Source organism: Hordeum vulgare, chromosome 1H (genome assembly GCF_904849725.1).
Source record: "Hordeum vulgare subsp. vulgare chromosome 1H, MorexV3_pseudomolecules_assembly, whole genome shotgun sequence".
NCBI classification, from domain to species: Eukaryota; Viridiplantae; Streptophyta; class Magnoliopsida; order Poales; family Poaceae; genus Hordeum; species Hordeum vulgare.
The window spans coordinates 260368236-260395339 of record NC_058518.1 but is presented as its reverse complement, the minus strand read 5'-3'; the positions used below and the strand labels follow the sequence as shown (position 1 = coordinate 260395339).

The following is a 27104-nucleotide window of genomic DNA, read 5'->3' as shown; positions in this document are numbered from 1 at the left end:
AGCAAGATAAGTGAACCAAGTCTTAGCATCATCCTTTAGCGAGAAAGGAAACAGCTTGAGGATATAGTAGTGGCGGATCTTTTCCTCACTAGTGAATAGGGTGGCTATATCGTGCAGTTTGGTAAGATGGGCTACAACCGTTTCAGACTCATAACCGTGAAAAGGATCAGATTCGACGAGAGTGATTAACTCAGGGTCGACAGAGAATTCATAATCCTTATCGGTCACAAAGATAGGCGAAGTAGCAAACTTCGGGTCGTATTTCATCCTAGCGTTCAAATATTTTTCTTTCCACTTGTGCAGTAATTTCTCAACATCATAGCTATCCTTACAAGCAAGAAAGTCCTCAGCTATCTCTCCCTCCATAACATAACCCTCAGGCATATCAGGCAATTCATATCTAGGAGAGCTAGTTCTAACAGGCAAAATAGCAGGTTCTACTTGAATAGTATCAGCACTTTCAGAAGTATCATCACATCTAGCAGCAACTCTAGCAATTTATGCATAAAGGAATGCACCTAGTGGCAAAGCAGTATCAAGCATAGCATCATCATAAGCATCATGGGCAGAAGAAGTAGCATCATTAAGCACAGGCGATATACCAAGATTTCTAGCAGGAGGTGGTGTCGCAAACTTACTCATAACTGAAGGTGAATCAAGTGGAGAGCTAGATGGAGTTCCTTACCTGTCCTCGTAGTGGAGGGCAAGACTTTAGTTCTTGGATCTATCGGATTCCTCAAAGTGACCAGCAGACGTAAATCCCAAGTGACTCATAGAATATAGTTGTGCTTCCTCGGCAACAGCGCCAGAAAATAGTCTTGATAACCCACAAGTATAGGGGATCGCAACAGTTTTCTAGGGTAGAGTATTCAACCAAATTTATTGATTCGACTCAAGGGGAAGTCAGAGAATATTCTCAAGTATTAGCAGTTGAGTTGTCAATTCAACCACACCTGACAGATTTAGTATCTGCAGCAAAGTATCAATAGCAAGGTAGTATGATAGCAGCAGTAGCAACAGTAACCAGTAGCAGCAAAGTAACAGCAGTAGCAACAGAGTAACAGTAGCAGCAGTGACAACAGTAGCAGCAAAGTAACATAGCAAGAACCATTAGGAAAAAACTCGTAGGCATTGGATCGGTGATGGATGATTATGTCGGATGCTATTCATCATGCAACAGTTATAACAGGAGAGATATGTAACTAGCTCCAGTTTGTCAATCTAATGTAGGCATGTATTCTGTATGTAGTCATACGTGCTTAGGGAAAAGAACTTGCATGACATCTATTATCCATCCCTCCCATGGCAGCGGGGTCCTAATGGAAACTATGGGATATTAAGGTTCTCCTTTTAATAAAGAACCGGACCAACGCATTAACACTTGGTGAATACATGAACTCCTCATACTATGGTCATCTCCGGGAGTGGTTCCGGCTATTGTCACTCCGGGGTTGCCGGGTCATAACGCATAGTAGGTGACTACAACTTGCAAGATAGGATCAAGAACACACATATATTGGCGACAACATAATAGGTTCAGATCTGAAATCATGGCACTCGGGCCCTAGTGACAAGCATTAAGCATGGCAAAGTAGTAGCAACATCAATCTCAGAACATAGTGGATACTAGGGATCAATCCTCGTCAAAACTAACTCGATTACATGATAGATCTCATCCAACCCATCACCGTCCAGCAAGCCTACGATGAGATTACTCACGAACGGTGAAGAGCATCATGGAATTGGCGACGAAGGAAGGTTGGTGATGACGATGGCAACGATCTCCCCTCTCTAGAGCCTAGAACGGACTCCAGATCTGCCCTCCAGATGAAGAACAGGAGGTGGCGGCGCCTTCGTATCGTAAAATGCGATGAACTCTTCTCCTTGATTTTTTTCCGGACGAAAGGGACTAAATAGACCTGAGATTGGAGGCGGTGGAGTTTTGTGGGGCCCACAAGCCTGCCAGGCGCGGCCAGGGGGGCCGCGCCTGGTGGGCTTGTGAGCTCCACGCTCCACTTCCTCCGCTGATTCTTGCGGCAGTATTTTTTATATATTCCACAAAAATTCTCCGTAAATATTCAGGTCATTCTGAGAAATTTTATTTCTGCACAAAAACAACACCATGGCAATTCTGCTGAAAACAACGTTAGTCCGGGTTAGTTCCATTCAAATCATGCAAATTAGAGTCCAAAACAAGGGCAAAAGAGTTCGGAAAAGTAGATACGACAGAGACATATCAGTTGGCTATGACCATGTTGGCTAGGAGTTGGTTGGCTTGACCTGGAACCGTTGTTTTTGGAATTCTTCTTTGGCTTCGTACACCTTCTTGTGTTGTGCCCTCTTACACCGCACTCTCCACAATGTGATCTCTCAGTAGGCTCTTGGAATTGGTTGTTCCCCATTTCTCTGCCACCACCATGGCCCCATCCATCCATGTCTCCTCTAAAACGCTTTGTCTTTCGTCTTCCCCGTTTCACAACCTTCCACTCCGGGTCGGGCCATAGTTGTACTCCATGATACTCCGGCCATTGTGATTGGTGAAAGTATGGTTCAAATCTAGGAGCCCATGTATGCTTCGTGGTCATGATCGAGAACTCGGACTCCCTCACGGTTAGTGGATGGTTGACGTCCACATTCCTAGTGCGAGCTGTCGTGTACAAATGCGAGCATGCGAGATGAAGCAACCTTGGCCTCCCACAAGAGCAATCACACAACGATAAAGATACCTTGAACGCCCTGTTTCCGTGTTGCTGGCCATCGTTTGTCGTTCCTCTGGGCTCATTCACTTGGCATGTCCAATCCTCGTTGTTGTACAACGTAGCCGTTTGGGAGTCAGCCTTCCGTGATTGAAATACCATCCATTTGTCAACCTTTGGTGGAAACTGGTACTTGTACTTTTTCTTGTTCTCTCCCGCAAGTTGATCATCCGTTTCTTGCGAGAACTTTAGAAAGTATGCTCTCAACTTGTCGAATGTGTATTGAACTATTGTCGTCACCGGCAACGCACGGACACCCTTCAGCACCCGGTTGAAGCATTCTGCCATGTTACTTGTCATTTGACCATATCTTCAGCCATCTTCGTCATAAGCTCGTGCCCACTTGGGCCGAAGTTGAATGTGCCTGTTGAGAAACTCAAGCCCACTTGCATCAAGTTTTTTGTTTGCAAGCAAAGCGTTGTACAATCTTGCAAATTGTTTGTCCGAAAATGCTTGACAACAATCTTGAAGATCATTGCTACAGCAACAAACAACAGCTCCAGAGATTGGCACGTTGACGGAGACTGGGCTTGCATTGGTTTTTCCCTTGAAGAGGAAAGGGTGATGCAGCACAGGAGCAGTAAGTATTTCCCTCAGTTTGAGAACCAAGGTATCAATCCAGTAGGAGAATCTCGTCAAGTCCAGAGTACCTGCGCAAACACAAAAGAGCTTGCACCCAACGCTATAAAGGGGTTGTCAATCCCTTCAAGATTGATTGCAAAGTGAGATCTGAAGGCGGAAAGTGCAACGAAGTAAAAGAGTAAGGCTGAAAATATGGTGTGAAGTAGACCTGGGGGCCATAGTGTTCATTAGAGGCTTCTCTCAAAATAGAAAATATTATGGTGGGTGAACAAATTATTGTCGAGCAATTGATAGAACCGCACAAAGTCATGACGATATCTAAGGCAATGATCATACATATAGACATCACGTCCGAGACAAGTAGACTGATACTTTCTGCATCTACTACTATTACTCCACACATCGACCGCTATCCATCATGCATCTAGTGTATTGAGTTCATGACGAACAGAGTAACGCCTTAAGCAAGATGACATGATGTAGAGGGATAATCTCAAACCAATGATGAAAACCCAATCTTTTTACCCTTGATGTCAACAACATGATGCGTGCCTCGCTACCCCTTCTGTCACTGGGTGAGGTCACCGCACGTTATGAACCCAAAACCAAGCACTTCTCCCATTGCAAGAATCATAGATCAAGTTGGCCAAACAAAAACCACAACTCGAAGAGAATTACAAGGATATGAAATCATGCATATAAGAGATCAGAAAAAAACTCAAATAAGATTCATAGATAATCTGAACATAAATCCACAATTCATCGGATCTCGACAAACACACCGCAAAGGAAGATTACATCGGATAGATCTCCATGAAGATCATGGAGAACTTTGCATTGAAGATCCAAGAGAGAGAAGAAGCCATCTAGCTACTAGCTATGGACCCGTAGGTCTATGGTGAACTACTCACGCATCATCGGAGAGGTCATGGTGTTGATGATAAAGCCCTCTGTATCCGAATCCCCCCTCCGCCTGGGCACCAGAACGTGCCCCAGATGGGATCTTGCGGAGACAAAAGCTTGCGGCAGCGGAAAAGTACTTTCGATGATCTCCTGATTTTTTTGGAATTTTTGGGAATATATAGGCGAAATACCTAGGGCACAGGTGGCCCAGGGAGCCCACAAGCCTGGGAGGCACGCCCCCCCCCCTTGGCCGCGGCTACGGGGCTTGTGGGGTCCCTGGTGGCCCCCTGTCTTGGTTCTCAAGTTCCCCAATCTTCTTCTGTTTCGGAAAAAATCTTTTTGGAAGTTTCGTTCCGTTTGGACTCCGTTTAAAATCCTCTTATGAAAAGGGTCAAAAACACGGAAAAAATAGGAACTCGCACTTGGCACTGAGTTAATAAGTTAGTCCCAAAAAAGATATAAAAGGCATACAAAACATCCAAAGTTTGACAAGATAATAGCATGAAACCATCAAAAATTATAGATACGTTCGAGACGTATCAAGCATCCGCCAACTCCTTGCTACCGCATTCCCGGTAGAAGGTTGCACAGAAATGCCTCATGCACCATCGATGATGCAAAGGAGCATGGCCGGGAATGATAATGTCAACCGCGTTAAGTATGCCTTGATGGAGATCCGATATGACACAGATTTCCCTTTCAAACGGTGATACTTTGGTTCTCAAAATATGCAAGAACCATTCCCAGTTAACATTGTTCTCTGCCTCAACCAAAGCAAAAGCCAAAGGCATCAATCGGTTATTGGCATCACTTGCTATTGCAACCAACAAAGTGTCCTTGAATTGTCCGGTCAAAAACGTGTCATCGATGGAGATGACCGGCCGACAGTGCTGAAAAGCCCTCACACATTGCTCAAATGCCCAAAATGCACGGCCAAATACGCGGACCCTATTTCCATTGAGAATCCTTGTTTTCTCCCCATACGGCTCGACCACATGAACCATGCCCAGGTTAGTGGCGGCAATAGCTCCCAAAAACCTAGGTAGTCGGTTGTATGCTTGCTCCCAATCACCATACAACATCTTGAATGTGGCTTGCTTTGCTTTCCATGCCTTACCGTATTTCACCTCGTAGTGAAAGAGGGCTTTCACAAGGTCTTGTACGCTTTTTATGCTCATTGTAGGAAGACAGGAGATGGAGTTGGAAAGCCTATAAGCGATGAACTCGGAGGTGGGTTGTCTATGGCTTTGCGACGAAAGGTCACCATCAACCCTCTTGCCTCGACACGTGTGAGGCAGAGAACTGACAATGTTCCATCCTGGCCCTCCTTTCCATGGTCTTGCACGAACCATCCAAGGACACCCTCTATCCTCACATGCAACCGTGTAATGCAGCTTCATGTTTGAATGAACAACATTGTGTGGCCTATAATGTGTAACAGAATATTCATCCAACTACATCTTCAGTTCAAGGAATGTTTGGAACTTTGACCCCGGCAAAATAATATTCTTCCCATGTTTGTACCGGTGAGAAGGTGTCCTAACTCCAAACAATATGCCTTCGCCTCCGTCAACCACGGCTTCATCCGCAAGGCTAAGATCCTCGAACAATGGTGTCTGGTGATCCCGCCCTAATACCTTCGTGAAAGCTTCAGCCTCCTTTGCCATGAACCCTTCCTCGTCAACTTCTTCATCGGGACCCTCATCGTCATACTCAGATGCATAGCCACGTGAGTACGGAATAGAATGGTCCATTGTCTCTTGCAAATTATATTTGTCCAAATCACCAAGGTTGTTGTCATGAAGAACAGTACCATCATTCTCATCATCATCGTGCTCATCATTAGCCTCTAGCAATGGTTCATGTTGGATACAAGATTGTTGTGTTGAAAGAGGTTCAATGTTGTCCTCTTCGTTGATGCGTGGAGGACTAGCTTCAACAATCGTAGAGGCAACCCGGTTCAAATCCAACTGCAAGTTAGGAACATTTGTTTTGATGGCAAATAACTCTAGAGCCTTGTCTAGTGATTCGGCCACCGTATCCTTGTATGCAAGCCAACGTTGCTCGGAGTTGACACGCATGGTCTTCCAACGAATGTGCATTCTGAATCCCACATTATGCCTACCATCAAACTCAACTAGATCACTAGGGTCCATCCAATTCAAATCCTTTCGGACTTGTTCCAACAATTCAGCATGGCTAGGACAGAAATCGAACACCATGTCAAGCTCATCCGTGTCCGGATCAATATTGCCTTTTAAAAAGGCATCCTTGTCCACGTGATGAACATAAACACATGTTCTTCTCATCCCTAAACAACACAACATACAATATTTTTTATAAGAGATCATCCAAATACTACAATATCTACTTACTAAAAATAAACCATATTCCTAACTTCCAAACATCCATAACACTAACCCTAACCCTAACACAACCAAACATCCATAACCCTAACCCTAACCCTAGCCTAACCCTAAAACAACCATAATGCAAACATCCAAACAACCCTAATCCTAACCCCATCATACCCCTTATCCTAACATACAAACAAATACAACAATATCATATACATCCCATATTTCATGAAAAACTAGGGTTTCCTCAAATTTGCAACAAAATGACCACAAGTGATTTTTGTTTGGATGAGAATGAGAGGATAGGTGGGGATTACCTTAGGGGAGGGATTGGACAACAAATGTCCGGTCCAAACCTTCAGATTTGGTGATTTGGAGAGGGATTTGACGAAGGGGCGACTTGAACACAGTGTGGGAGAGGGGGATGGGGGAGGGGAATGAGGAGGGGGTGGGGGAGGGGGGCTGGCCCGTGGCTGGATAAGTGGCAGTGTGGCGCCTAAGCCTTCGGCGCCACACTTTACAGTGTGCGATGCTTGAGGCTTAGGCGTCGCACTGCCTGGGGGTGGGCCCTCTCTGCCAGGTGGTAGGGGCGTGTGGCGCCGACGACTTAGGCGTCACACTGTGTAGTGTGGCGCCTAGGTGTCGGACGCCACACGAAAGGGTCAGACGGGTGAATTTTTTTTGCGTTCGGGTTCACTTTGTGACTTCTTTTGCTACAGAGGTCAATTTTGTCGTGCGGGGCCGTGCACAACGCACAAGGTGGATTGAGGGAAAGATGGAAATAGACAGGGAAAGGAGCAAATCGAAGCAAAGAAGAAAACAAGACGACTCACTCGATGCTCGTGGGGATCCCCCGCCTGGGGGTCGGTGTTGAGGCGGCATGACGTGCTTTCTTCCCGCCTCCTCTTTTGGTGCCACCTGGTGGTGCCCCCGCCGCACGTTTCACAACCGGTTGGGACTCGACCACGTCCTTACCACACGCATGCTCCGTCGCAGCTGTTCCACCGGGTGTCGCAGCATCGCCCACGCGCTGAAGACGCCGGCTTGGCACAGAGGCGTCGTCCTCCATGGTCATCGGGTCCGCTGCATCGCGTGTCCCTCTAGGTTCAGCGACATCATCATCCATCTAGTCGCGCAAGGGACACGGGGATAAGTACTCATCGGTTGTTCCTCACCCGCCAGCTCGAGCGTCCTCTTTCGCCGGCTCCTCATCCTCCTCGTTGTCCGCCTCCTCGGCGTCCGACTCTGTCCGGTTGTGTGTCGGTCCGCCGTGCGTCCGCTGGCGCGGGAACAGCTGCAGTCGGGCTGGGTCACCATAAGGCAAAGCACAAAACTAAGACAACGGCAAGGCTAGCTATGTCGCGTACATGGGGTGCGTGGTGGAACCAGCGGCAGGGCTCTTTTCCCCACGCCCATCCATCCTCCGGGAGCTTGGCGGTGGTGATCACATTCACGCTCGCGCAGCGGCAAATGACTTCAGATATTTCGTTGCCACGCACGGATCATGCCTCCCACCCATGTCACAAATTCGGTGTGGCCAGCGATGCAGCGTCTGCACCCGAAGGGCAATGATGGTGGCGATGAGATCGGTGGCCTTGAGCCCCTCCGAGACGATCATATTGTCTAGTCGGACACACATCCGCTTCACCTCCTCGTTGGTTTGCTTCGGATCGATTCTCGAGTTTAGCTGCGTAGTCGGCGGTGGTTAAGAAAGGACGGTATGTTGATGAAGTCTTGGGCCTAGTTCACATTCTTCACTAGAATAAGGATCGCTGCCACTTCTTCGTTGACTACATCAAGGGGAGCTTGGGGAAGTCGGCTTCCCATCGCACGTGGACGAGGGCCGCCCCGCATAAGGTCATCTCCTTCATCTTCCTCGCCTTCTCCTTAGCCGTTTGCTTCTTGAGGTAGAAGAGACGGTACCACAGCTCGAACGGTGGAACAGAACCGTAGTATCCCTCAAACAGCACAACAAAGGCGGCCAACTACAAAATGGAGTTGGGCCCGAGGTGGTGCGGTTGCAGCCCAAAGTCGGTGAGGAACCTCCGGAAGAAGACGCTCGCCGGCATCCCGAACCCACGGGAGAAGTGCTCGTCAAAGACGACGACCTCGCCATCCCGCGACGCCGGGGCGAGCTCCGCCCCAGGTACGCGTGCCTCCACGAGCTCTGACAGCGACATTTTCCGACGATGGCGAAGGTGCTCGATGAAGTCCTCCACCACATCGATGTCGTCCCACGCACCCTTGCTCCCAATCGGCGGGCACGACGTTTTCTCGGGCGCGATGCTCGCTCGGGCGCGGTGACGGCAAGAATGGCACGAAGGAGGTTCCCCAATGGAGCGTCGGCGTCGGGCGTTGTGAGCATGGCGTGCGAAGCTGCGAAGGTCGGGCTGTGTCGTGTGCTCTCCTTCCAGCGGATGGAAGGGGAAGAAGACAAGGGCGGGGGGAAAAGAGAGTTATTGGCCTCTCCCGCACCCTCTCCCTTCCATTTAAACCCCTCGCGGGGGAAGTAGGGTAGTGGCATCTATGGCGCCCATGATCCCCGCTACCACGCACTATGCGTCCACGATCCCTCGCGGGGGAAGTGGGGTAGTGGGATCTATGGTGCCCACGATCCCCGCTACCACGCACTATGCTCACGCATCAACCCCCGCATGGGAACCCAATCATTGGGCTCGGCCACAAAGAATTCATGCATGGGCCAAGGCTGCGACCTCGTGGGTCCAGCTTGTTGCCGCATCCTGTCACGCGCGTGGCATGGCATGCTCTGGTCCCCCAGCGGGCGGCACGTGGAGGCCCTACACCATGCAGCATGCGTGTCCCTTCACGCCAGTCGGCGTGAGCTAGCCAGACCGTTCGTTTCCTCCGCCAACCGGATCCCGCCCAGGGCCCCGGGCTCAGCGGGTAGTCGGACAACCGTGCTCTCAACCTACGACACCAACCCTCGCAGAAGATAACCGTCGAGGTCCGCCACCTCAAGAAGGCGTACCTTGCCGACTTCGGGAACTGTTGTTGGGGTATGACCCCACGTAGGCTCAAGGACACTTGGCCCTTTTTCAAAACATCAGGGCCGCATGCGCTCCTCAATCCGCCTTGCCCTCGTCGGCTCCCACGACGTGGTTCGCCTCGACATAAAGCCACCTTGTGGGTCGGCTCTGTGGTGACCCGACGAGTTAGCTCCCGTCCCATCGTTTTGTACGACAAGACCTCACCATGACGGTGAGGCGTGGCTAGAGTGGCCCCGGCGTCGTTGACAACGGCACGCGTGGCTACAGTGAAGGCGGTTGTACCGCTGAATGGCGCTAGCGGCAACCGGGTGACACAGCACTCTGGTTGCATAGTGCCAACCACTCCCATGACGTTGTTGACGTATGGCTACAATGACGGCCAGCTGACGGACCCCCACAGCGATGGGACCCTGCAGCGAGCGGGCCCCATGTTCGACTAGAAAGGTTGCCAGTCGGGGCCCACCCGTGTTATCCTTGTATATTTTAAGCTGGGGGTTGGCCTATAAAACCCCCAACACCCCTTCAAGCTTGGGAGCTTCTCGAAGGATTGCACACACACACACACACACAAGAGAGAGAGGTAGAGAGAGTGACCTAACTCCTTCCTCCTCCGACAAACAGCTCAAGGAGCACCATTGTACTACCATCCCATCATATACTTGATCTAGCAAGACTAAGGATGTTACCTCCCTTAAAGGGCCCCGAATCTGGGTACATCGTGTGTCCCTCACCGCTTGTCCACAATCTCGCCTCCGAAATCCAGCGACGTTCTTTGGCCTCACATGTGTCCCATGGCATCTACCGTGAGAACACCATGACACGGATGCTGCAAGATCTGAATCTGGATCCCTCGAGCATAGTTGTCTCATGTGTTCCTCCAAGCGCGTGTTCTTCCTATAATTTGTGCAACATCATATATTACTTCCACAACATTATCCATATTCTGCACGAAGTTTGTCCCATGTTTGTGTCTGCTTCTGTATCACAGTATCTTAATAGCTCGGCCCCATGACGCTCCCCACGAGCGTCTCGGGCGCACACTAGGTCACCGCCACCGGCCGCCTACTCCTTCTCCCCCCCCCTCGCCGTCGCCGACAAAGCCCGTGCGACGCAGGCGGCGGCAGGGCTCTCCTCCCTTTCGCTAGGCGAGCGGCGCGAGACGGCTTGGCCTTGCGGAGTTCTCAGGTCGTGGTGTGGAAGTGTCAGCCCGGCGGCGCGGGGGCGCACTGGAGCTTGGCAGATCCGGCGCTGCGGTGGTGGCGCCAGTGGCTGGCGAGAAGCACATGGGCGGCAATGGATCTAGCGCTGCGTTGGCGCAGCGGATGTGGCGCGCGGCTGCGCGGGAGCATGGCTCCACGATGATCTACGAGGGGAGGCCGCGGTGGATATGTGCCACAGAGTGGAGAGCTTCGGCTCAAGTGAGGCCTCGCATGGTGGCTCGGCTGGCGCGCACAAGGTTCGGGCAGCATGGATCTACCGCGGGAGGGCCGAGCCCGTCGTGGTACTGCTTCTCGTATGGGGCGCTTGGTGGAGGGGCTCCAGCGGCCTGTACGACGCTCGGGCAACGGCTTCGGAGGTTCGATGGCGAGGAGGTGTTGTCGTGAGGTCGTGCGGCGGCGCGAGGGAGGGTTGTTGCTGCTCTGTCAGCACGGCAGCCCGATGTGGTGGAGGACTGCAGGTGGAGGGGCTTGAGCGGCGTGCTTGGCGCTCGAGCAGTGGCTTTGGTCGCACGGGGCGCGACCGATGTGGGTCTGTGCGGTCTGGCATCGCATGGACGCCCTTGGGGTGTGCGAATCGGAGGCCCATGGTTACGAGGAAGTGCGCTCCGGCGGCGTGTCATGCATATCTGGTCTCCGGCTGTCGGTGGTCTCCGCGTGGTGTCGCTGGCCGTGACGGATCCTAGTGCTTCTTCGTCGATGGGCAGCTTCGATGGTGGGATGTTTGGTGGGCTTGCCGACGCCAATGTGGGATGATGTGCGGTTGAGGTGGTGTGGAGCTGGGTGAAAACCATGTCTTGGCCTTGTGGCGTGACCAGCGATGGCGGCGATTGTGGCCGTCGTTGACCTTCTTGGAGGCATCGTTGCCTCGTTCTCCCACCCCTCCTGCGCGGATCTGGCCAGTTCGGTCTCTCTGAGGGAAACCTTGATCTGTGATCGGACGATGGCGGCACCTTGGTGTCGTATTCCCTCTGGAGGGCTTCGTCTTGGGAGCTTGGCATTGACGAGTGGGACCGATGGATGGCGGTTGGCGGCGGGTGTGGCATCCAAGCTTCTGTGGCAACGATGATGGTGGGAGTGATGTGGGCGACGAGGCAATGGTTGCGGTAATCGGCTCTTCTTCGACGTGTCCACGGTTTTGTCTCGGTTTGTTTGTTTCTATAAAGTCGAAGGTGCGGCCGCGAGGCCAAGTAGTGTACAATGACTAGCTGCAGGTAGACCATTCGGCGATCTCCCATGGCGTCAGACGTGCCTAGTTTTGTCCTCCAGATCTCTTCATCGGAGTCAAAGTTGCATTGTCTGGACACAGGTGGTTGAGATTTTGGCATAGATCTTCATGCAGCTTCATGTGTACTCTTCAATGTGGGTTGAGTCGACGATCGCCTACGCCTACGCCGGAGTCGTTTGCTCAAAGTGTAGGGATGACGAGGACACCTCTAGGAAGGAGTGATGACAATGACGCATGCATTATGTCTTGCCGAGACCCTCTTTGGAATGGTGTACATATGCTCTTCGGAATGGTGTACGTGGGCCTTTTTTTTTACTGCTCAATGATTGTAACGGTTTTTACCTGATTTTCCATAATAAAATGTGCAACCTGGTTTTCGCTTGATTTTCCCTAATTAACTAACCAACTCTTTTTTTTCTTAATGAAACAGGATAACTGGCATTAAAAAAAACATTACCCATATTGCAAAATAGTGAAGACGAGAAAAATATAACACTTATTCTTTCTGCAACATGGACTCTGTTGCAAAGACGGATTCACAACACTGACATTGTTGCAATAACAAGGACAGGGTTAAACCATTGGTGGGACCAGATCTAACTTCTGCTGAGGGGACGGATTTTCAGATTAAATCTCATTAATTCATCAAATAACGGCCTTGTGACAAACTGGTAAAATAAACCTGCATGCCCGTGGCCCTTTGAGATTGTATTCCTCTTCAAAACAAATTATATCCTCATTAGAAAATTAGTGAAACCTACAATACAATATTGCCACGGTCTGTTTACATCGGCGGAAGCCTACGCCATTGCTCCCTGAGGACCCTGCTTTTCTTCATACGCAACCCATCCATCCACTGTCAAAAGAGAGCGCTGGGAGCAACAAACAAGTAAAAACCAGGTACACTGCATTTCCTCACTCGGCCGATGATTTTGCATCATCATCCATTTGATCATCTCCAGGAAGCCCAAATATCCTCAGGTTACGGTCCATAGAGCCGACGGCGATATATTTAGCATCAGTGCCGAACTTCGCAGAGGTCACTTTCCCTGTGAAATGACACGATTCACAAGAATGAAGTTACTTCACCTCAACTCTACATGCATGGCCAACTTAATCAGGGCCAGGAAGGGGTGCAAACCTGTTCCTGATACATCTGGTAAGGTCTTGATAAGATTCCATTCGGTCTTGACATTAGCTACTTGGTATACCCTGCGAAAGACAGATAGGAGAGTGTAATATTTAGTTTTACATTGTAACACAACTGAAAGAAGGATAGATGGTATTTTTGCAAGGAAGTCGAGATATCATGTCTAGTCCTATCAACAAGTTCCCCTCCAGTAGCCATGCCAAAGTGCCAGGAAATCAAGAGCATACCTAATATCTGAACCAGCAACAGCAAGATAGGTGCCGCTAAAATCAAATTCCACTGCAGAACAGAAGAGAAGGCATCAATGCAACATAGAAATAGAATTGAACCCATAGCCATAAACTATAAACATGCCTATCACAATCCAAGATAACTATATAAATAACATGTCAAGATGGAAATGTGATGAGTCTAAGGAGTGATCGTATGGAGCCCAGAAGTGGCATACTAGCTATAGGCTATAGCTATAGCCATGCATATAGCACTATTCACAACTTATATGCTCTAAAGTTTACTATCGTACGGAGCACAGATGTGACGTACAGAGTTCCTTACCAGAATTTGTCGGCGTGTCCGAATCATATGGCGAGAAAGTCCTAAAATTTCTCAATTTTCTTAGATCCCAAAGTTTGACACCATCAAGAGCAGCAGTCTGCAAGGGGATAGTGAAAATATCAGAATAACAAAGACATCTAACACTGTGCACATGTTTTATGGTAACAAGCATACCGCCAGGAAGTAACCATTTTCAGAGAAGGACATAGCAGTAACAGGTCCAGTATGCCCCTCAAACTTTGCAACATTGGACTACAGACAAAAAAAATCATTAGTAAATATATTTTAAGCACCGACATATGCATGACCATCTGAAATTATTCCTGAAGACAATTGCAGTACCAACCTGAGTCTTCACATCCCAAATTTTGACAACGGCTTCAGTAGTTCCTGTTCCAAGGATAAGACCATCTGGGTGGAAAGATGCAGATGTATATCCCTCTTGTCCTGAAGCCTCGCCAACCTGATAAAAAATATTATATCATTGAATACACATGTATGCAAGGACAAACAGTGATGATTGTAGTCTATGTGAGTGGACCTGTGAGAGGCAAGACCCAGTTGAAATATCATAGAAGCACCAAGTATTATCCTTGGCAGCGGTCACGAAGTACTTCTGAGTCGCATGCACAGTAACAGCTTCAACCTGAGATTTTTTTTAAATAAAGGATGAGTTAAAAAACATAATTTATTCACCATCAGAGACATTTTAAAAACACAAGTCCAAAATGACAAGAACGAAAGAAAATATTATTAACAGTGGCCCACAAAAAAAGGCATTTCTGCATTAACAGCAGAACATGAATTAACTGTATAACAGACTAACAGGTCAACAGCTAGTGGTGCAATGAGCAAGAAAATTTGAAGAAAGGTATCTGATGCGTGAATTTTTGTTTCAAGTAGTATAGCTGCTACCATCACAAAACATGTCACTGTAGAACTTGTCTCTTTTTCGTTGTCCATTGTTCCTCAACTTGAGAAATACTTCCTCCAAGAATATAAATAGAAAATAGAACTTTGCTACTATTATCATTTTTTTAAATGTTTTTAATCTAATATGAAACCAAGAATATAATTAAAAAAATGGAATGATAAATATGAATGTAATAAGAGTATCAAATATCCTTGAACCATAATTGTGAAGACAGGAAATTATAACCTCAAGCCTGTGCGATCTGCTTAGCAAAAGCAAGATCTACCTGGAGTAAACACTAACCTCAGCGGTATGATCTTTCAATGTATGGATGCAACTGTAGTTTCCCTCCTCAGTCCCTTGCCAAATCCGAACAGTCTGCAGCGTTTGCAAAAAGGTCAGCAAAAACTTAAACTACCAAAATCGATATCCTCATATAATCCAAATCCCCAGTTTTGTGCTAGAGGACTCAGAAAGGTCTGTATTTCTTATGACTGCAACAAATGCAAAGCAGTCCATTTATATAGCAGGAGTAAGAGCATCTCTAGCAGACCCCCGCAAACCGGGCCGACCGCTATAATAACCACCGGTTTGCGGGATCCATCCTGTATCCCTGGCCCGAACAGATCCTTCAAATCACGCCGCCCCGGAAATGTTTTCGAGGGATCCCGCATCCACAAGCCCATTTCCTCTATATGTACAGGATTTTGTCCGGTTTTGGAGGATCCCCTTTCCTTTGGCAGGAGGGAAATTTCAGCCTGAACCGCTTTCCTCGCGGCTGGCGCCACGGCTTTCCAAGCTCGATCCCGGCCAAATCTCACCGTCACCGCCACCCGCGAGCTGTCGCACGCCGCTGTCGCCACACGCGAGCAGCCGCACACCGCAACCTCTGCCCGCCGCCGCCCGCAAACTGCTGCTGCTGCCGCTGGAGCGAGCGAGCTAGATAGCTAGCTAGCTGCCACCGCAGCCGCGAGGTAGCTGATGCCTACTTGTTGCGCCCGTCCCCGTGGTCCTTGTCTTGCTCCATGACGGCAGCGTCACTGACAAGATGTTCTTGACGAGGACCCAATTGTAATTTAACGAACGTTTTAGGGGGGTTTGTGCAATTTTGCTGGGACAATGAAATATTTTACGGGATCTATTCTGCCAGAACAAAATTCATACCATAAAAATGCGGAAAAAAACGTTTTGTGTATCCCTTAAACCGATTTTTTGTGGGACCGGGGTATACGGGATCTGCTAGAGATGCTCTAACATCAGCAGATCCATAAAGACCATAGCAACTTTTCAACTTGCTATCCACAAGTGAGCATGTATGAAATATTACACGACTTGGAAAAGTGGTAGTAGTTTACTGACCAGCATAAGCAGGCAGCTACACCTATATGTTAACAGAAGGTTTCTGGCATGAGCTAAAGCATTATATAAATTATTTCTAGATAAATGACCTCTCAAATTATGATTATAAGTATGCACTAGTGCAATTGATCTCACCAGGTAGAAGGTGGGAGAGCTAGTGCACAGAGTTTTTACATATTTGAACGAGTCTGTTTAGATCGATGTTGGTTGGGTCCAAACAGCAGCTAGCTAAACTAAAAAGTGGCCATGACAGAGTCAAATAAAATCAACATCTGAATGTCTTAACCATACTTGTGATTAATTTGAGGCATCAGAAAGTGGCATACCTTATCTGCTGATCCAGTTACCACAAGCTCGTCCCGTGGAACAAATTTCAAAGTGGTTATCTGTCATTAGAAAGTTCCCTTGTTACAATTTAACTCCGACAAATAATATGAAAAATAGTAAATTAAGGATGCCTCAGAAGCACTTCGGGGAAAGACCTTCTTGGAGTGACCAGCAAGTGTACACAGGATTTGACCAGATGTCCTATCAAATAGCACTGCATTCGTATCGATACCCCCAGTTGCAACTATGTCCTGTTAATCCAGATTAAGAATCAAGTAAATGGATAACTCAATCACTTTGACATCGGAGTAAATAAACAAATCCACATTTGTGAAGTCCTGCTCTACATAACGCATCATATTGGACGACACAAGTAAATGTATTAATATGATGGTAATGTATTAATATGATGGTATGTACTTCAATTAATGTGTACCACATATGCAGTTTAACCCAACAGGATGAACACATAGCCAAATCATAACCTAACCTTTGACGGATGGATATCCATAGATAAAATGCCTGGCTTGTTTGTCTTGTGGAGTGGATGACTAGAGATCTGAGTATATTTCTCTAGTTCATCAATTGATGCCAAACTTGGTGGTACCTGAGAGAAGACGGATAGGATTGCTGCTCATTTCACCAACAAAGTCATAACTAGTTTTGCAGTAGTGCATTCATACAAGATAAGGGAACATATTATGTGCAAATCCACATCTTTCGGAAAATCCCTAGCCACACCATTCAATTGCATTTTAACAGGCAAATCTTCCAACCCACCCCCCCCCCCACCCCCCAAACGCACACACACCCTTTCTCAAAGAGCCCCCGGTCTCCTCTATTCCTCACTTTCCTGCCCTCTGTCTCACACACACATTTTTTTCACTTCCTCTCACAATCACGCTGTCTGATACAGATGTGGATGCCAGCATCCTTCTCTGAAGGTCCTCCACCACAAGGTGACCCTGGCACACTACTCCCCTTGATTCGGCGGGGCCCCTTGTGACTGACACCTCCATGTGCACCTCCGTTTATCTAATGTTCTCTTACGTTTTATCTGGAAGCTTTGTTTGGATCCAAATGATGAAATAATGATCTTGATTACCAATTAGTTTCCTGATTCGTTGTGTCTGAAGCAAGTAAATTGGCTGTTTCAGATCCAAAATGTTCCACGGTCAGTTTCTTCCGTACTTTCTTTTGGGGAGGGGGGAGGGGGCAAATAGAACATTTTGCTGTTTTCCATGAAAATTTGAAAGGTTTCTATTATTTTATCAACCTTGGGGGAGGGGGTGGCATGGCTTCGCCACTGGGCATATGATGTGGGCAGGAATGAAATTCAGATTTTCAATTTTAGGTCCCATTTCACCTGTTACACTCCCTATAAGATAAAGCTCCACCCTGCATAATGCTAACAGTGAACAAGCTAACTCTTTAGAGAGGACATTGTTTTGAAAACAGCCAACACATAATATACAGTTGTCAACTTATTTCTGTTATGGCTATGGAGTGGGTGCTTACCTGCCGTTTCTTACGCTGAGCAGAAAGCATGGTATTACACTCTGTTAGTTCATCGATCATGACAGGATTGATACCAGGGCGTATCTTCTTCCCATCAGGGCCAATTTCATCCTCCATTGCTGTACCCAACAAAGCTAAACTATGAGAAATAAAAATACTCTACCAAAGGATATACTTGCACAACTTCAAGCAGTAGGAACCTCTTTTTCCATTGGAAACGACAGCTGCAGGTGCAACTCCCGCCATCGACGCAGGAATCTGTCTCTCAGCTAGAGCCAAAAGCGCTCTAGACTCATCTCTTTCCTTCTTTAATCTGGCTATAACACGGCAGGCAGCATCATGCTGAAAGGGGCAAAAACAAACTAGTAAACTGAGAGCGGATGGGTAATGTTCTTTCATGCAAGATTATAACCGAGTTTGAAGAAGTAAAAATGAGCATACAAGACTGCTAAATTAAATCAAGCATTGAATAAGATAGCTTGGCTCAATAAAGTTTGTGTAGATCAAACTTGACAACCCAGACAACCTCAATACAGAGTCTCATAAATAAGATTTTATGCTAAAAAAACTAGAATAGCTTCACACAATATAGCTGACAAGAGGATATTCTATTCCCTCCATTCCTGAATACATGTCATTCAACCTTCCAATTTTCGTTCCTAAATACTCACTCTGTCCCAAAATAAGTGTCGCTGATTTAGTGTCCCAAAATAAGTGTCGCTGGCACCGTTTTTTATTTGCATACCTCTCCTTTCGGAGGTTAACAGTTCATTCATTAATCCAAACCACAGGAACACACATTATCCCAAGAGGAATAAATGGAGTAATGAGGGGCGGGGCGACGGTACTATGGTACTATATGTACACTATTGTTATCCAAATCCTAGAATAAAATCTATTCAGGGACAGGTGGAGTATGTATGTTTTAATATTTATTCAACTTATTAAGAAAACATAAATTGAAGAGTGCAGATCAATTCGACTACTGGTGCACAGGAGAGAATAGAGGGTACAATGGTTAAAGCAGACAGATTCCAAGGTCATATTACAGTACAGATAATCATGATGACTAGTTGACTACAGAGAGGGCGAGATTTGGTAATAACTGGTGTGAAGTTAGACAGGTCAACACATAAAGGCCAATAACATTTGACCACTTCGTCATATAAGATGTTTGGGTGTGCTAGTGCTACCCGCATACGCGGTCAACCATTTCTACCCACATAAGCACAACTACAAGCATAAAAGACCAGCTGTAAATAATTGTTAGCTTGTTTTCAGATCTAAGAATGTAAAATAAAAGTTCATTTGAAGGCACACAACAAAACAAACTCATCGCATCGAAACTTCCAAAATATTTGAGTCTACATCAGTAATTAAAGCATTGGTTTGAAACAACACCCTCTAAAATCATGTTCAGTTTGTGCATAACTCAAGTTAAGCTATAATTCCAGTATGAACAATTCTGAGTCGCATCTTCTATATCTAAATACCCACTACCTCATTTTCCTGGCCTGTGGTGAAGCCACGTCATCCCTAAATCTCCCGCACGCATTTGCCGTCCCGTTCGCATGCATGCATCAAACAATCGCTAGCTAGGCCCGCCGACTCGACTACTTGGGTTTTTCCACTGGGCTAGCCGACCTGTTTTACGTACATGGGCTGCACATGTTAGTTGGATCTCGACGTTCTAAGCCCATGAAAGGAAATCAGTATCCGTGTTATCTTCCCATTGTGCGTGTCGTGGCTTCCCGTTGCCCTATCGCCTGCCCATGCTCCATGAGCTAGCCGCCGTCGCCAGCTCCAGTCCAACGGCATCCCGGATGTCCAATGGCCATCTGGCACGGTAGCACCGCTACGCTCCCCGGCATGTACCCTGCCCTCCTGTCGCTGCACCTCACGCTCTCTCCGGACCAGCCGCCACCATGACCGACGCTTCCCTAGCCAGCCACCACGGTCGACGCTGCCACGTCCATTGATGCACATTAACTTGCTTCTTGGTGGTCCTTCACGCTACCCACCACTATCCCCTCGCCTTCCACGACAGAAGGCCTCCCGACCACAGTGCAGCCACAAATGCACATGAAACTGAAGCACCGGCCCTTCACTTTCCACCTTCATTTCAGTTTCTTCTCTCCATATAATATACCCCACGCCAACCTCCCTATTATGGCAGAACTCCACCCCCTTTCCCTTTCATTTTCTTGCTTAAATTCTCCCGAAGGCCACAAGAGCAGGCCACCCGGATCATTTTCAATCCTATTCCTATCCTTCAGGCCACCCGCATCTGTTACGTTCTTCCTCTTTTGTTTTCCGATTAGCAAAGCCTCCACTGCTACTATATTATATACAAAGATATGGGGATGATCTGTATGCTAGGATTTGAGTAAAGTACATGTGTTTTTTCACTGCCTCAAAATATTGCAGTTCCCCATCGGTGACTGCATGCCATGGAAGCAACCTTAACTTCTCGATTAACAAGCATGACGAGACTGAATGCCTGACGGCCATTGTAATGTCCGGTAGGTCTATGTCCAATCTCGATTCTCTTATATTTCTTTATTGGAGAAAACATTGATGTGTATTATTTTTGTTGCTTTTGTGCAAAGTTTTCCTTGGCACACTATTTCTTCATCATTATTGGTGCATAACTTTATATGACTTCCTTGGTAGAAACTAATTTCATCTGGCAGAAAATACTCTATTGTGCAATATGCAGATTAGTGGAATGTCTACAAATTGCTCGACACTAGGGACTTAAACAAGCAAGTAAGTGATGTATTTGTTTAGGGTAAACGTTCTTGATGTTTAAGCTGTGACACTGTCCAATCACATGCTGCTACTGAGTGTTGACAAGTATGACCTTTGGGTTTGTGCCAAGATCATGTGATTTCCATTCTCTTTCAAATCGTTACACTTTTATCTAATGACATTCCTTGCCTATTAGGTCTAATAGTATATGTCAGTCGTGGATGTTTTAAGTTTGATGAATGCACTACCAAGTCAGTTGAGCAAAAGTTTTCTCCTTGGTAAATATATGGATGTATCTCATTTCCCTCCAGTACCTATTTCTTGATTTTTACTGTATTTAATTTAATCACTTATCTGACATTTATAGTAGACTAGCCTCTAGATAATTCACCCTGTTGGAGACATAGCTTGAAGCAACAATACATGTAGACTATCAAACATATTTTTTGCAAGAGATACATATAGCCTTTTAGCTAGCAGAACCTTCATATGGCTATTTGTTGTACATCTTTATATATGATGATACATTGATATGAAGATTCCTTTCTCTCTATTAGCCAAATTAGGGCTGTAGTTCCCTATGAATATCAGACATGAAAAAACTGAGATTCGTTGTTAGATAATAATAATTTCAGTTACTAATAATTATTAGTTAGTACTTTGCCTTTTATGCTACTGTGCTTAAAAAAAAAGCCCAAAGTTAACCTGCCGTTGTTATCACATGTCAGCATAAGATAGACGTTATCCCATGCCAATATCCCGCAGCAATGCGCGGGGTATCAACTAGTTTATATAATAAGAGCGAAGAAAGCAGGACTCCAACAATGAATATTCGACATTCTAGTGAATCTAGTGAGACCAATCGCCAACCAATTTGTAAAACGAGTGGAGTCACTCAAATGTTAAGAAATATCCACCGCAGCCTAACTATGGACCCATAGGAAGCTCAGATCCTTCCAGCAGGCCCTCGGACAGCGAAAAATAGATGGTCCATTTGCTATGAATTAACACGGACTGGAATTTCTAAGAAGAAAACAATTACTTTCTTACTATTTGATTTGCAGGGAAGTTTCCTTAATATATTTTGCATGAATTGAGAAGAAATTGCATTGGTCAAACAAAGACCTGGTATAACGCATGACTCAGTTCTTGTCTTGCTGTGTGAAGCTGCTGCTCCAAAGCAAAATTAGAAAGCATAAGGGCATCCCACTCCTGCAAAATCAGAGAAAAACTAGTTCTAGTGAGAGTATGACAGGGGTCAGGGAAATAGTACCATAGTGCAGACTTCACCATCAAGGGAAATATTATCAACAGAACTGAAGGATTATTCATATATTTCAGCAGTTATTAAAGGTGATCCTTCTGACTCTAGGACAAATATGAAAACGTAAAATAATGATGGGTCAACAAATATTACTGTACCAGAGTTCCTGATTCCACATTAAATATAACTGACGAGCAGGCAATTTTTCTAGCTCTAGCTTGGTGTAAGTTACATCTCCGTAGGTGCTAAAGAATACACTTAAACAGCTCCACGGTGTTGCAGGAAGCACAGAACTGTTTGTCTTTGACGTTAAAAGCACGCTACAAATTCACTGTGGGGTGTTTGACGTACAATTATAACACGCTATAGTAAACAAACAATACAAGTATGATTATCAACAGTTCAGACTCAATTCAGATATTCAGAATTCGACTTACGTTTTGAAAGATTCCAAGGAGTCCGGGAATGCTTGCAGCCTGCAGAGGCCTAGGCCTCACGACCTGTGAATAATAGAGCTCATCAATGGTTGTTTCAAAGATTGAATCCCTGAATATTTGAGGGGTGATGTGGCAGGTTACGTTTAGCTAATTAGTTTAGCCCCGCCAAGTAGCAGGATGTAACATACGATAATCTACGGAAGCATGCAATTTCGAAAAAATGTTAGCATTCCAGAGAGGCCTCACCTTGTTGGTCTTCACCAGCACGATGTCGTCCATGGAGAGTTCCTCCTTCGTGACTGGACACTTCCCGTGGTCCTGCGTCACAGCAACCACCGCCACACAATCTTAGCGCAAACAGGATAAAGAAATGTGAGGCAGGATCTAAGACGTACTACCGACCTCAATGTAGCGCTCGACGAGCCGCCGCTCAAAGAGGAGCCCCGACCTCTTTGATACCACCGGCTCATCAGGCACCTCGCCGGAGACTTCAGGCACAAGCGTAGAAGCAACGCAAGACGAATTAGCGCACGGGTAGCCGGATCGTACAGCTAGGGTTTTGAAGAAAATAAAGGATGGGGGACTGAGCCAAAAGAGCTTACTTGCGCAGATCATAGTGGCCGCGGCGAAGGTAGAGCCGGAAAGAGCGCGAGCACGCTGGACCTCTCAGGTCGCAATCTCGCTGGCGGTGGCAGTGGCGGCGCGCCGGCGATGGGTGGAGGAGGCGGCGGGGAACGAAGGTGTAGCCGCTAGGGTTTTAATTCGAGTGGAGTGGGAAATTTTGTCTTCTCGGCGGGGAGGGAAATTACAAGAGGAGACTCGGCCTTTACGAAATCTTCATCCATGCCCTTGGACTTGAAGGGTTTCTTTGCTGTCGGTATTGGGCTTTCTTCGGATGGCCCACGCCCGGCAAAACCTTCGAAAAAGTCTATTTTCAAACGAAGCAAGAAGCTTTCAATTCCCTTAAGTTACAAAATCCAAATGTCGCCAAATCTCCCTAAAAAAAATACAAAAAACACTAGTTAAATCATCTACAATCGAGCGCCCCATAAATGCCTCAAACTCCAGTGTGGCTTGTCCCGTCACGAATTTGACACCCAATCGACGTGTGCAAATCCAAATCAAACGAGTGAGCTATCCGGCAACCTTCATACTCAGCCCATAAGTGAGGCGGATATAGGACCGGACACGACCACCGCCTAGGACTAATGGATGGGCCCGAGCTAATATATCTCGAACCGACAAGCACCTCCTTCGGTTTAGGTGAGTATGCATTATGGTGCCGCTACAGCGCGCCACCTCACGAACCTAATCAGCTATTTAAATTGAACAACGAGGCAACCCTAGCCAATTCTCATCCTCACGTTCGTGCAGCCGCTTCCCTTTCCTCTTCCTATTCCATCATAGTATGTGGCCAGTCGACGTCGGTCGCGCCATGGTCCGCAATAAGGTGACCTACTACAAGCTTCTGACGCAGGTGCGTCGGGCGGGGGAGGAGACCCACGTCGTGCGTTGCAACGTACACATTGCGGTTGGCTAGCTTCCAGAAAGTTCAGGGGAGGAGGTCTGGGCGCATGAGGGCGAAGAGGCTGAACAGTAGGAGGAGGAGGTGGGGCACATATAGGGACGTTGGGGAAAAGGAGGAAGAGGCGGAGCAACATGAGGAGGAGGAGGGGATGAAATATGAGCCATCTGATGAGGTGGAGCTAGCACCGGCGTTGGAGCAGAGTCGGGTCTGACATGGCGAACACGCTCGCCGACTTTGAGCTCGCCTAAGCGGAGTAGGCAGTAGAGGAGCAGGCATCCTCGACTCCACCTACTCCGAGATGGAGGTGGAGACCAACCTAAGCTTCCTCCACGAGGCGGTCTGATAATGTATCTACTTTTTCAAACAATTTTTCTATTATTTTAACCTCTAATTTGCATGATTTGAGTGAAACTAACCCGGATTGATGTTGATTTTAGAAGAACTGTCATAGTGTTGTTTTTTGCAGAAATAAAAGTTCTCATAGTTGAACGAAATTTTTTTGGACAATTGTTTTGGAATATATAAAAAATACTATAGCCAATAAGTACTAGATAGGGTCACCAGGAAGCCACATGCACAGGTGGCACGGCCACCCCCGGCTGTACCATGTGTCCATGTGGGGCCCCTAGGCACGACCTTGACATGATTCTGACGCTTTAAATTCACATTTGTCTCAAAAAACACAAAGAAGTTTCATCGTATTCTATGATGCGAAGCGGCCGCCACCTCATGTTCTTCGTCGGGGGCCCTATTCTAGAGTTTGTTTGTGGTTACGGATAGAGATCGTCATAGCCAACCCTTCTCCATCAACAATTTCGTGATGCTCACATTCATGTGTGAGTAATCCGTTGTATGTGTAGTGGAGGTAGATAAAATATGGGTGGGATGTTATATGTAATCGTTTCATATTTGTTTGGATTCGATCCCTAGTATCTACTATGTTCTATGATTGACCTTGCTACACTTAATGCTTATCAATAGGGCCCGAATGCCATGATTTCATATTTGAACTTATTCTTGCTTTTTCATGAATATATTTGCGTTCTTGATCTTACATGTAAGTTGTATGTACATGCTTTTGTTCTTAACCCTAGAACATCAATTTGGATACTATACGGGGATGATTGTACCGGAGGGGGACAACAGGAAGCCACGTGGACAAATGGCACGACCACCGACTAGTTGCAACCATGTGTCCATGTGGGGCCCGTACACACCGCCTTGACCTAATTCTGACGTCATAAATTCACATCAACCCCAAAAAATCACACAGAAGTTTCATCACAATTTACGATAAGGAGCCGTCGCCACCTCCTGTTCTTCGTTGGGTGCCCTAATCTGGAGTTTGTTTGTGGCTCTAGAGAGTGGGATTTGTTGTCGTTGTCATCACGAACCCTTCTCCATCAATAATTTCATGATGTCATGTGTGAGTAATCCTTTATAAGCATACTGGAGGTAGATGTGATTTCATGTGTAATCATTGTTAGATTTGTTAGGGATTGGTCCCTAGCACCACTATGTTTCGAGATTGATGTTTCTATGACTTTGTTATGCTTAATGCATGTCACTGGGGCATGAGTGACATGATTTCAGACCTGAACCTATTATGTTTTGTCATTAATATATTTGTGTTCTTGATCGTAATTGCAAGTTGTATGCACCTGTTTTTCTCTTGGACCGCATAACATCAATTCGGATACTCTACGGTGGTGACTGTATTTTGAGGAGTTCATGTATTCACTTTGTGTTAATGATTTCTTCTGGATCTCGATTAAAAGGAGCGCCTTAATTACCATTAGTTTTCATTAGGACATTGTTGTCATAAGAGGTGTAAGTGCATCTAGTGCCCCTTAGTGATTTTGGTGGTTTGAAGACTTATAGGTTAAGTATCTAATGTGTTTGTGAGTATACACAGGATCTATAAGTCATTGAGGAGTTTGAGATATTTGAAGAATATCGACCCCTAAAAATATATGTCTTCAGTTGAAGAATTTGGTCTGGAGCTGAAGAAATGAATCGCGAGGAATCTGCGATGAAATTGATATTCCTCATGAAGATATTGATATTAAGAAGATCGGTGGTTTCTGAAGAAATTGAAGCGTGAAGATTTACGTTTTTTGTTTTACTTTCTTCGCATTTGATGAATAGGAACACCGTACTGTTAAAGGGGGTCAAAGTAACACTATGGAATGGATTTCCTCATGATGCTCAACCCAAGCCAAATCCTACCAAAAGCCTCAAGTGAGGAATATGAGTGACATGAGGACTCTGACAGTTGAGGGTCCCGACCGTTTCGATAACCACGCCAAGTCACTGGTCTTATCCACTCCAACGGTCATATTATTTAAGGGCATTAGTGTCAAATCATGTCGGGATGCTCCCAGGCTATAAATAGCCACCCCCCACAACCACTAGCTGGTTGGCTGCTCCGTTCGAAACTGACACTTGTCATAAGAGCAACCCAAATTCCTCAGAGCCTTCGAGAGTAATTTATTAGTGAGGAAATACACCACCCACCGAAACCACAAACCAAACCTAGTGATTGAGCATCACTGAAGAAGTTGTTCCTGTGTGGGACTGAAGCCTTTTACCTTTGAGGACTGTGCATCCTCCAGACGGTTAGGCATCATGGTCTAGAGCAATCCAGCAGTCAATTGTGGATCGCCGGGTGACCGAGTTTGTGAGGGTTTGGAAGTCTGCCCTGAAGACTTACCACGAGTGTTGGGCGAGGACTGTGTGTCCTTAGCTCAAGGAGAATACGGTAGGGACTGTGTGTCCCGGGACTGGGTGTCCTTTGGTTTCAATACCAAGCCGCTCCAAACCAGATGTACAATTGTCACAGCAGTTGGAACTGGGTCATCAACAACAGTCTTCACCAAGAATCGGGTTATAATTCCTCAACTCTTTACTTTCTCTGTATTATGTGTTGATGACTTTCACTGTGACTGTTTGAAGAATTTGCTGAAGACTTTCTCCGAATTTCCTCAACCCCAAATTCTTCACAATAGTTAATCATCATCTGTATTCTGCGTGCCTGCTTACTGTGTAATCTGTTTTCACAATCTTCACTCTGTAATACTGTTGTTGTGAACGTTTGCACGTCTGATCCTTAACTGTTTCCGCTGTAAGTTAGTCATCAGTGAGGAATTTCCTCAAAAGGAATTTCCTCAATGATGAAATTCTAAAAATCTCCTATTCACCCCCCCTCTAGTCGATATAACGCACTTTCAATTGGTATCAGAGCAAGGTAC

General features: G+C 46.5%; 1 protein-coding gene across 2 annotated transcripts; it reads right to left on the bottom strand.

The window, feature by feature from the left end:
- Positions 1-12670: 12670 nt before the first annotated feature.
- On the bottom strand, positions 12671-23115 carry LOC123430509 (pre-mRNA-processing factor 19). 2 transcript variants are annotated; one of them, XM_045114384.1, is made up of 18 exons: positions 22928-23113; positions 22728-22813; positions 22572-22643; positions 22326-22388; positions 21750-21836; positions 18074-18215; positions 17874-17992; positions 16846-16962; positions 16511-16606; positions 16355-16414; positions 14973-15047; positions 14298-14402; positions 14103-14219; positions 13931-14008; positions 13757-13853; positions 13429-13480; positions 13193-13263; positions 12671-13100 (listed from the first exon to the last, which is right to left on the bottom strand). In XM_045114384.1, exons 1-18 carry the CDS (start codon positions 22938-22940, stop codon positions 12967-12969), a joined length of 1584 nt encoding a protein of 527 aa, XP_044970319.1. In that variant the 5' UTR covers positions 22941-23113; the 3' UTR covers positions 12671-12966. The 2 variants fall into 2 exon arrangements, with proteins under 2 accessions (XP_044970319.1, XP_044970314.1); XM_045114379.1 differs by having other exon boundaries at positions 22728-23115.
- Positions 23116-27104: the final 3989 nt, after the last annotated feature.

Coding starts and splice junctions, on each gene's coding strand:
- LOC123430509 (XM_045114379.1), bottom strand. CDS start 22,940: ATGATCTGCGCAAGTAAGCTCTTTTGGCTCAGTCCCCCATCCTTTATT. Junction 18,216..21,749: donor TGAGTCATGCGTTATACCAG/GTCTTTGTTTGA, acceptor TGCCCCTTTCAG/CATGATGCTGCCTGCCGTGT. Junction 15,048..16,354: donor TAACTGGATCAGCAGATAAG/GTATGCCACTTT, acceptor CAAACGCTGCAG/ACTGTTCGGATTTGGCAAGG.